General features: G+C 36.8%; 2 protein-coding genes across 2 annotated transcripts in view; one reads left to right on the plus strand and one right to left on the minus strand.

The window, feature by feature from the left end:
• The window catches only part of slc22a31 (solute carrier family 22 member 31), a 38775-nt gene extending 29713 nt beyond the window's left edge, over window positions 1-9062 (plus strand). The window contains exons 6-9 of the mRNA XM_087261954.2: window positions 832-940; window positions 2555-2769; window positions 4987-5098; window positions 7208-9062. Coding sequence (XP_087118080.1) covers window positions 832-940; window positions 2555-2769; window positions 4987-5098; window positions 7208-7640 — 869 coding nt within the window. The 3' untranslated portion in view covers window positions 7641-9062. The remainder of the gene's footprint in view (window positions 1-831; window positions 941-2554; window positions 2770-4986; window positions 5099-7207) is intronic.
• The window catches only part of csnk2a2a (casein kinase 2, alpha prime polypeptide a), a 471730-nt gene that overhangs the window by 175823 nt on the left and 283977 nt on the right, over window positions 1-11930 (minus strand). The window lies entirely within an intron of this gene.

An 11930-nucleotide genomic window follows, 5' to 3' on the forward strand; every position in this document is an offset into this window, starting at 1 on the left:
GGGACATGCTGTTCAAAGGTAAATAAAAGCTGAGAATATTTTGTCCACAATGATGCCTCTTAAAAATCATCTTATCTTTTGGGAAAAGCCTGCATCATTTCCGGTCAAAAGAACTTGTTGGTTGAATAAAATTCACTTCAAGTCAGAATTATCCAGATGTATGAACAATTTTGAGCTTAACTGTTTGTATTTTCATATAGATTTGTTGTAGGTTTAATTGGTATTAAAATGTTATGGGTTTTTAATTATGTGTATTTTTTAAACACTGTATAGAGTAGGCTTGCAGTCTCTGCATTTGATGACCCCTTCTCTTCTTGCATAACACATTATCTTTATTTAGCACTGATGTTTAAGTAAACCCGCCTGTGTCCCCTTGCTACAATTTGTCCATTTGTTTGTGCATTTCACAGCAAATTACCATTAATGTTCAGAGCTGTGAATGTGGTTTTGAGGACACCAGTGCCTGAAGGTGGCATTTGAGAAAATTAGGCGACACTCCATTTGCTGTCATGGTGTGATTTATACTTTTAACAGGATGAAGAGATCATCTATTCTAGCACATGAGGGTATCGTTGGTCTTATAATAAGACTGCTCTTTGTTTCTTGTGATTTTTCACGCAATGGTGATTTCCCAGCTCACCCACCGAATTACATTACAGCAAATCAGGGCACATCATGGATGGTGAATAGAGCCATTTAGGATGTTTAAATTGAAAGAATTGAGTCTGTTCCTCCTCAGAATATGCTGGTCAGGTGCTCTGGGTGTCAGAAATCTACCATCTCAGCCATCTCTCTTCTTTCTTAACCCTCTGATTCTCTTCTTCTCTGTAGAAATCGACGAGGCGTTCCCTGAAGATGTCCAGCCAGAATATCATCATGTTTTCGAGTTGCGTCACACCAGAGTGATCTGGAAGAACTGCCTCATCCTAGGCTTCACTCTGTAAGTCGAGTCAGAAACTGTCAGACTTTCACACCTTTCAGTGTGTGATATTAAAAAGGGCTGTGGAAATTTGGATAAGAAGTCAGAATTGATTTGATTTTAAGTTGATTTGCATCTAAGTAGTGTAAGAAATAAAAAAAAATATTGGAATGTACTAATTGCAATGTTTCATTTTGTGTACTTATACACATACTAAGTGAATGGGGTGCTGATAACAATACAAATTTGCATACACTCACCGGCCACTTTATTAGGTACACCCAATAACCTGCTGTGGGTTGTTCACATAGTTTTGCAAATGTACTCGGTGACTATTTGGACTATTTCCCATCATTTTTAATTGTGCAGTGTTTGCTATGTAAAGTGTGTTTTAGAATATTGGAATAATAGTAGTAAAATTAAACACTCTACTTAGTGAATAATCACAATAATGAAAATGTACACATTAGGGATGCAACAATACAGTTAGCCCATGGTTCAATACATACCTTGGTTTTTTTAATATGGTTTTCGGTTCGGTTCTCATGACGTTTTTTTTTTCTGTAGGCAATATCAACAGTAAGAGGCTAAGGAGAAAAAAACTAAAACAATTTATTGCAATACTCATTTTGTTTTACTTAAAAATCAAGAAAAGTACTCTAGTTCCTAGTGTATTGTATAAAAAAAAAATAACACTGAAATCTCACAGCTGCTGGTAGCCCATGTACAAACTGGGGAACACATTAAATCCTACACTTTGAAAATAAACATACATGTGAGGTTAATAAGGATAAATAAGGATAAACATATTTGTACTTAAGTAAACATGAATAAACCATCTTAATTATCTCGATGCTGAAAAAATGCGAGGCTGTAGTCTGTAACGCGGATCGAGTGCTTTTATAAAATGACAGAAGTCTGCATCTCCAATCACCCAAAACGGCCGCAAATCTTTAGCAATAAACACACCGCACTGCCTTTGTTATTTTAAGTGATATTGCTGGGTGATGGCGCTGCAGATGTGCAGTCATGGGTAAACGTGTAAAACAATGCTTGCACAGTTATTTTTGTTCACCGTTTTTTCTTTTATTGGCATTATACTTACCGGCAAAATTTAAATGTCCTCACACCGCAGATTTGAAAGACGCCAGCGCATTCTCGTACTGTTTCATCACTTCGCCGGCGCTTCCTTGTACTGTTGCCTCAGCCTCACTTCACCGTCGCTCGCCATGTTAAAGTGTGGAATGATAGTCAAGCGCCCCCTAACTTTAGAGCATAGTGTTTGGGTATTTACTTGCGGGGAGGAGTTTCCTCATCTCAACTCATGGACTTACAGGCACACACAGTCAAATCGGGGAGATGTAAAACGCACATAAATTATTTAAACGCAAAATTGAGAAAACCGCAATTCACAAGCAAGTGTTGAACCGTGAAGGTCGTACCGAACGGTTCAATATTATATTGAGAACCGTGGCATCCCTAGTACACATGGATGAAGAGGATTGCTCATGTCATGCAGACATCCTATTACAAATAGTTGCAATTTTGTTACTCGATACACCTTCAGTGAAAAGTGTTTTTACAAACAGATGTTAAAGATTAATCTTACCATTTGGTTTTGCTGTGGTCCCTCAGTTTCATAGGAACAGGAATCCAGTACTGCTTCACGCGTAACCTGCACATCTACTCCCCGCACTTCTACTTCAGCTATTTCCTGCGTGTGCTGACTGGAGCTCTGGCGTGTATCTTCCTCTGTGTGACGGTGGATCGATACGGGCGCAGGGGGATGTTACTGCTGGCCGCCATCATCACGGGCCTGTCCTCACTGCTGCTGCTGGCCCTCACACAGTGTAAGACCTAGTGGTTCATAGTTCAGCCATGCTAATTCGAGACTCCTTTTAGTAAAAAAATCAAATACGTTATTTCATTGATTTCCAAGCTGGTGTCGATGATGCAGAAGCTAATAAGCTTTGAAGTTAAATAAAGATGTAATAAAGAAAATGTACCACAGAAATTTTTCTATAAATTGTTTTAAATGTTTAAATGTTGTCAGTATTTGTAATCGACTGAGGTTTATTGGGATACTACTGTAAATATACAGTTGAAGTCAGAATTATTAGCCCCCCTGTTTATTTTTCTCCAATTTTCTGTTTAACGAAGAGAAGAATTTTCAACATATTTCTAAACAAAATAGTTTATATAACTCATTTCTAATAACTGATTTATTTTATCTTTGCCATGATGACAGTAAATCATATTTTTCTAGATATTTTTTCAAGACACTTCTATACAGCTTAAAGTGACATTTAAAGGCTTAACTAGGTTAATTAGGTTAACTAGGCAGGTTAGGGTATTTAGGCAAGTTATTCTATAATGATGGTTTGTTCTGTAGACTATCGGAAAAAAAAAATATATAGCTTAAAGGGGCTAATAATTTTGACCTTAAAATGGTGTTTACAAAATCAAAAACTGCTTTTATTAAAGCCGAAATAAAACAAATAAGATTGTATCCTGAAGAAAAAATATTATCATACATATTGTGATATTTTCCTTGCTCTGTTAAACATAATTTGGGAAATATTTTAAAAAGAAAACTAAATTCAAAGGGAAGCTAATAATTCTGACTTCAACTGTATATTTCTGTCAGTGGTGGCACAAAAGTGTGTTATGCTTTATAAATACAAATTAATTGTGAAATGCAATAGTTTGGTTGAAGCCAAATTAATCAAAGCAGGAGTTTTTTCCAAAACTGACATGGAATCTGGGCAACATCGATTCGGTTAAAAGTCATTTTAATCTACTAATCGTCAGTATTTACTGTGGTGTTACTGTAGTAACATTGACAGTAACCATGGTATAACACATTATTTTAAAGTACAATTATCTATGGTTTGTTAGTAAATAATTAAATAAGACTTTTAGCTTAATAAACGACTAATTTGCTGCGTAGTAATAGTAAGGTAGAAGTAGGGTTTAGGTATTGGGTAGGATTAGGCATTTTAAGGACTAATGAACAGCTAACATCTTAATAGGCAGTTAACAAGTCAGCAGTTAATAGTGGGAATTGGTACTTAATTCAAAGTATAAGCCAGTATTTTTGTTAATAAGTTGTATCGTTTGTTTCTTGTGCATTTGTACTCTATGTCTACAGGCTAGTTTTTTCATAGTAATTGTTTTGGAAACCATATAGTTTGGCTACTTTTTACCTTTAAGGGTGTTGAAATTATTATAGCGGCTCACAGAAACGGGTACTAAATGAAACCCATCCTATTTCCAATCCATGCTACTTTCAGCTCCAGCTACTGTCATATTCAGTGTGGGAATTAAGTATTAAACACTTCACCATTTTTCTCACATATTTCTAAAGGTGCCCATGATTTGAAAATTTCACCAGATGTTGGATTCTGCTAGAAAAGAAAATAAATTAGGTTACAAATGAAGTTATGTGTAATAGAATAAAATGATGCAGGGTAAAAGTATTGAGAGGCAGTGAAAGTCTAGACAGCAGCTGAAATATCTCAGTAGTTATTCAGCAACCCTTTGTTCTTCCTCATTGTAAGTAAATATTCACTTCTTCAGTCCAACCTCTACGTTAGCAGGATGATGAAGATGAAACCAGGGTGGACATTTTAGCAAGACAATGATCCAAAACACAGCTGATAAAACTCTCAGATGCTTTCAGAGAAAGAAAACCAAGCTGTAGAATGGCCCAGCCAATCACCTGACTTGAATCCAATAGAAATGATAAAAAAAAGATCAGATTTAACAAACGAGAACAACAGAACCATCAAGATTCTTCAACTCTGTTAAAGTCTATGAAAAACTCCCACCTGAGCAATTCATGTGACTTTATTCTCCATATGAGAGGCGTCTTTAAGCTGTATTAGATTTGTTTTAGATTTGATTTTTATAAATACCTGCTGAAATTTCTAAGTCAAAAGCACCTTTAAAAATATGTTTTCTGAGAAATATCGTGACGTGTTAAACTTGTTTCCCCCACTGTATAATTGGATAGCATTCATCCAGAAGCCCAAAACAAACTGTTTTTCTCCACCGTCTTCTTTCAGATCTGCATGGAGGGCTGGTTCTGGTTCTGTCTGTAGTGGGTCTCCTCTCCTCGCAGGCTTTGGCTATGCTTAGCATGTTCTTCGGCAGTGAAGTCATGCCCACCATTGTGCGGTAATCTCCACCGATATGCCCACTCCTACACACAACATCTGATATTTTTTAGATTATCAGCCAAAATAAATGAAATCCAATTCTTCTGACTTTTATGAAAGGAATTATGAAATGGATTTTTATTAAAGGATGATGAGTCATGATTTGCACAAAAAAAGAGAAGCTAAACAATTTTTTGACATTGATAAACCATTATAAGTAATCTAACACCAGTCATAATTTATAAAAACCGAGCAGCATGTCGCAGCACCAGGATCATATGACACTGAATTATAAGTGCTGAAAATGCTGCTTTGATATAACTGGAACACAGTATGTTAAAAATATATATTAAAACATGGAACGGAAATTTTGCTGTATTTTTGCCAGTAAATGTAGATTTCACATTTTTGGTAGCACTTTACAATAATGCTCCATTAGTTAATGTTAAATAATGTTCTTACTAACATGGATAATACATTTATTACATTATTTATTTACTTTTAATCCATTTTGTTTAAAGGAATGTTCAGCTAAAACTTTTGTTATCAAATATTTTTTTTCTGTTGAACACAAAAGAAGATATTAAGAAAACTTCCATAGTAAAAAAACAAAACAAAAACACCAGGGATGTCAATGGTTACCAGTTTCTTACAATCCACAGTGTATCTCTGTTTGTGTTCAACAATAAAGGTAGCTCGCAAAGTTTGAGAACCACTTGATTGTGAGTAAATAGTCAGAACATTTCCATTGTGTGTCTCTTTACATTAGTTAAAAATCTTTTAAGGGATTAAAATTGATAAATTTATTGTTTAATTTTATCATTTCAAAAATACTGTATCGGAACCTTATCATAAAGTGTGACCAATGTTTTTTTTTTATGTAAAATAATTGAAAGAGTTAATTAAATAATTAAAATAATTATTCTGAACTCTTGAGACAAGGTTTTTATACTCCGATCACTTGCCTAGAGGTTTTTAGAAATGGAGTCCAGAGATCCTGGGGGCCGTTCTTCAGATGTGTATTGCTCAATTAGCTGCATTTGATTTAATATGGACTTTTTAGATACAATGCATACTATTTTAAGGTTCGGACCGAGCTTTAATGCAATTTGTGTATAATAGACATGGCCAATAATTTCTTTTTTTTGGATCGTTGGATCAGTCCTTCAGAACACACACAGCAATCTCAGATCAGTTCATCCAGACATTTTATGCTGATTCGCGAACTTGTTTGAAGAACCAAATTAGCCAGAGATCAGTTATCAAGATTAAAAGATCCAGGATCTGCCAAATCATCATAGATTATTTAAGCGAGGTACGAAGAACGGACCCCTGGAGGAATTTTAATTTATTTGTTATATTGACCTGAAATGTCTAATCTTTTTTATCTTTATGTTAAGATGTATATATCTTTTTTTAGTGTCATCTCTTTTTGACTTATGAAGTCATTATTTTGTTTTTATATATAATGATCTAGCCGTAAAATAGTCAAGTTGGCAATGTGGCAATAAATAAACAAGCAAACAGCTTTCTGAACTCTTGACTGCCGATGCATATGCAGTTGATGTCAAAAATATTAGAAATAATATGTATTTGTTTTTTTTAATACTTCCCAAATGACGTTTAAAGATTGAGGAGTTTTTCCTCAGTATTTGCTATAATATTTTTTCTTCTAGAGAAAGTCTGATTTGTATTATTTCGGCTAGAGTAAAAGCAGTTTTTAATTTATTTAAAGTCATTTTAAGGTCAAAATTATTAGCCCACTATAAGCAATATTTTTTCTATCACCTACAGAACAAACGATCATTATACAAAAACTTTTCCAAATGACCCTAACTTGCTTAGTTAAGCCTTTATATGTCACTTTAAGCTGAATACTAGTATCCTGAAAATATGTAGTCATAAATATTATTTACTGTCATCACGGCAAAGATAAAATAAATCAGTTATTAGAAATGAGTTCTTAAAACTATTATGCTTAGAAATGTGTAGAAAAAAAATCTGCTCTCTGTTAAACAGAAATCGGAAAAATATACAGGGGGCTAAAATTTAGGAGGAGTAATATTTATAACTTCAGCTGTAGATTTCTCTACATGTATTGAGCTCATTGCTGTGTTTTCCCTTTCAGCGGTGGTACTCTGGGTCTGATCATGTCCGCAGGCTGTATAGGAATGGCGGCGTCCTCTCTTATGGAGTTGCAGAATAACGGTGGGTATTTCCTGCATCACGTCATCTTCGCGTCCTTCGCTGTCCTGTCCGTCCTGTGCATCATGCTGCTGCCCGAGAGCAAACACAAACCCCTGCCCGACTCTCTGAAAGACGGAGAGCGGCAGCGGCGTCCTCCTCTCTTCCTGTCCCGCATGAGCCGAGACAATCCTCCATTACTGCGCACGGAGCCCAATGGCCCTGAGTACAACCGCGATAACTACTCGCGCCTCGTCTCCGCCACCAAGAAGATGCTCAGTAAAGACACACTCCCATACAAGATCTCCAGCTCAACACAAGCTCCTCTACTCTCCAGCAATGGTGCTGCTCCAGACGCACAAGAGGACTCGTCATAGCATTTTGTTGTTTATTTTGGATATGATCATCTCACGACATGACCAGTTTGGTCACTCCGTCTTTTCCCAGGGAATATGTGGTATTGATGCTTTAAACTGGTAGTGACGTGTATTCTGTATGCATCGGGAAGCCCTGCTCTACGCACAGATGTTGCTGGGAGACTCTGTGCTCAGTCTCTATCTGATTGCTGAATGCTTTAGCGTCGTAGCCGCTGACGGTCACCTGAGAGCCATCGCCTGTCCACTTAGCAGCTGCATCTCATGCAACTCATTAGCCAAGTCTTGTGACTAAAGCAAAAGTAGCAGTTTTCCCACATGAAGGCTTGCTTAAAGGAACATTCCACTTTTATTTTTGGAAACAGGCTCATTTTATAAGTCCCCTAGAGAGAGATAGTTGAGTTCCAGGTCTGGCTGGAGCACTTTTAGCTTAGCTTGTTGAAACGGATAATTTAATTGAAACGGATTAAACCTTTAACATCTTGCTCGAGTTTTGATCATTTTCCTATTTAAAGCTTGACTAGTCTGTAGTTACATTGTGTGATAAGACTGAGAGAAAATGAGAAGTTTCTATTTTATTTGCTGGTATGGCTGGGAACTATACTATTATTCTGGTGTAATAATCAAGGAACTACATCGCCACACCATGGCTGCAGCAGACACATTGATATTACAGTGTCTGAAAGTAGTCCTCTACTAGATATAGTATTATTATTGCCCCTGCTGCAGCCATGGTACAGTTTCTTGATTATCATGCCAGAATGAGGGCATAGTTCCTTGCCATATTAACCTAGAAAACAGCTACTTTTTTCTGTCAGTCTTAGTACATGATGTAACTACAGAATAATCAAACTTTAAATAAGAAAATCATCAAAACTCGTATTTTTTTGTGAGATGCTAACGATGCTAAATCAATGATTTATGCTAAGCTAAGCTAAAACTGCTCCCTCTAGAGCCGGAGATCAGCTGAAAGGATTTAAATAAGGTAAAACTCAACTGTTTAACTCTAAAAGAGCTGTAAAATGAGCATATTTGCAAAAGAAAGTGGTGTACTCCTTTAACCCCACGGACTGGTGATTCACTGAAGGATGCTGAACGTCCATTTGCTATCAGAGATTTATTTCCTCAGAATGGTATGAGCAGCATTTGATGACGTCAGAATCGACAGGGAAACTCGACTCTTTATAATGTTGGAATGTGAACGTACTTCTCTTTCTCTGGAATGGTCCATCATCTCATTTGCTCCTTGTGTGGAGTTTTGTCTCAGCACATTCCTGTCTTTCTACTGTTTCATATCAATGTCAAGTTGTTGTTTTTTTTTCCCTCCATGTGTCAAGAACCAAAGCTGGCAAAGCAAGGGAACTGTTTTGTCTGTCTCATTTGTTACATCTTTGAAATGGAAATAAATTGTTTACTGTTTACCAAGCTAATGTAGTTCTTGTTTTAATTCTGGGTCCGCCACAGCAGAATGAATCGCCAACTTATCCAGCATACATTTTACATAGTGGATGTCCTTCCAGCTGCAACCCAACACTGGGAACACTCATTTACACACAAACACTAGGGAAAAATTATTTCATCCAATTTACCTGTAAAGCATGTGTTTGGACTGTTGGGGAAACCAAAGCACCGGGAGGAAACCCACGCTAACACAGGGAGACCATGCTCACAGAAATGTCATCTGACCCAACCAGGACTCAAATAGTCAACTTTGCTGTAAGGCAACAGTGCTAACCACTGAGCCACCATAATGTCCCGTATCCTACATCATAGATATTAAAAAGTTATGTGCGTAGAAAGCATATTGAGGTACATTACAGTTAAATAGTATTTTTGGGATTTCACTGTGATCTTTAATATGCCATTAAATGATTCTTGTGTACATATATGACAATTTTTGTGGGTGTTTTATCTAGACCAGTGGTTCTCAAAGTGGGGGTCGCCTGGTGGTTTCCAAAAATCATTTTATTTTTATTAAACCATAAGAATTACCATGTTTTATCTGTAACCTACTGAAAAGAAAAGAAAATAGTCGTTTATAGTTACTAAATACTATATAGTTACTATAGTAGCTTATACAACAGTTCTGTCTGGTTCTCAAATCTGATTGGCTGATAGCTGTGATGTAAGTAATATCAGCACCCGCACAGTCTCTTTACCCTTTTTGTACTACGCCCACATACAGCCAGCAAAAAGCAGACACTACAGATCTAAAGTTTAAAAGATGCTTGCTCAACTGTTTAACTTGCAGCTTGTGATTTGAATCCAACGCGAAAGAAAGTAGTTCCTCATACAAAAGGGTTTTTCAGATTCTCTATGTTTGATTTTGTTTTTATATACACAGTTATGCCGTCAAATTGTTACATAAACGCAATATCACACGAGTAGCAGTGCGATATGGCTGTATATTGACACTGGTGGGGGCACACCTCCCACCAGTGCCGATATACAGCCATATCGCACTGCTACTCGTGTGATATTGCTTATTTATAGTCAATAGTTCTATTGGATTGTGACCCCTGGGGGTATTACATATATTAAAGACACAGCAATAACGTCAAATGCAGGAGCTTGATTTTATAACACCAGGTTAAACTTTCTGGCACATTTACAGCACTGACATACATTTAAAAAAATTAAGTGAAGAATAGACTTGGGTGTATTGGTGTGTGTTCGCCATTGCATGCAAGTCTTTTGCAAACTCAGAGGATATTGGGGGTCGCAAGTCACTGGCATTGTTATTTTGGGGGTCGCGGACTGAAAAGTTTGGAAACCCCTAATCTTGACCAGGGGTGTCCAAACTCAGTCCTGAAAGGCCGGTGTCCAGGGCCTGGTTTTTTAAAAGTAATCCACTAGGGTTTTAGATAACGGATTGGATCAAATCTTGAAAATGTTTTTTTTTTTTTCAAAAAACGATAACATAATTGGATTAGATCACGTAATTCAATCTTCGTTTTGATCCAGATAAACCTTTAGATTGGGTTTTTCTGACCTTTTTTGTAGGATTTGGATCACTTAGAAGGGTGGACTTGATGGCTAAAATGTAATGAAAACTTTAGAAATGTATCAAATAATACTATATATGGATCATGCAGTATCTTAGATCTCCAATGAATTCATAAGGTTTTAATTGTATTTGTTCATCTGTCAGGCTACGAACAAGGCAAAGAATGGCAATCGCTGATTTTTTAAATTACTTTCAACAAGACTGAAAGGCAGAAGCACAGCTTCGTCTGGATGAGGAACAACTGACTCTGAAAACTGCAGCAAACCAAGGCCAGACTTGAGATTCGCCTCCTAAAGGCTACGCTCAGTCAAGCTGGTCTCCACATTAGTTGAGAAAGTCTGAAATTATTGTGGAGTTTTTGAAATTAACCAAGTCTTTTTTTAAATTCAATACATCTATATTTGAAATTTGTTATAAATATCTTCAATGTACAGTGTTTGTGTTGTAGATCTCAGATTAGCGACTGTTAGAAGAGGTTGGGGTGGGATTTTTCTTGTTATTTATTTATTTTTTAATGTGTATTTTATTTCAAATAAAGATAAAGTTATATTGAGCCCACACTTTCTATTCTACATGTTGCTCTTTACATATCTAAAGTTCTACATTCTGATTTCCTATCCTGTTTGAGCACTGGTTATCCAGATTTAGTGATCCTGAAAAGTTCCTGTCTGGATCAGATTGGTCCAATTCAATGTTGCTTTGAAAAACTGTCTAGAAGGGAAATGGATTACATGATCACAGACTGCAATAAAAGGTTTACTAAATCTGGATCAATATTATCCAGGTTAAACCTTTTGAAAAACAGGGCCCTGCAGATTTTTGCTCCAACTAGCCTCTACACACCTGCAAGGATGTTTCCAGAAAGCCTAGTGAGAGTTTGATTAGCTAGTGCTAGTGTGTCTGATTGGGTTGGATCTAAACTTCGCAGGACACCGGCCCTTCAGGACCGAGTTTGGGCACCCCTGATCTAGACCATCATGGTTTGTTTTGTTTTTTAAAGCCAAATGTTGTCAGGTAAAATGCTGCTAAATTGTATAACATACTCTATACTGCTCAGTGAGCGCCATCTTTCGAATGAGACGTTAAACCAAGGTCCTGACTCTCTGTGGTCATTAAAAATCCAAGGATGTCCTTCAAAAAAAGAGTAGGGGTTTAACACCGGCATCCTGGCCAAATCTGCCCACTGGCCTCTGTCCTGTCTCTTATGGCCTCTTAACCTTCCCATACCATAATTGGCTGTATCACTCTATCTCCTCTCCACCAATCAGTTGATGGGCGATCTGGTG

This window comes from Danio rerio, chromosome 7 (assembly GCF_052040795.2).
Source record: "Danio rerio strain M-AB ecotype USA chromosome 7, GRCz13ab, whole genome shotgun sequence".
NCBI lineage: Eukaryota > Metazoa > Chordata > Actinopteri > Cypriniformes > Danionidae > Danio > Danio rerio.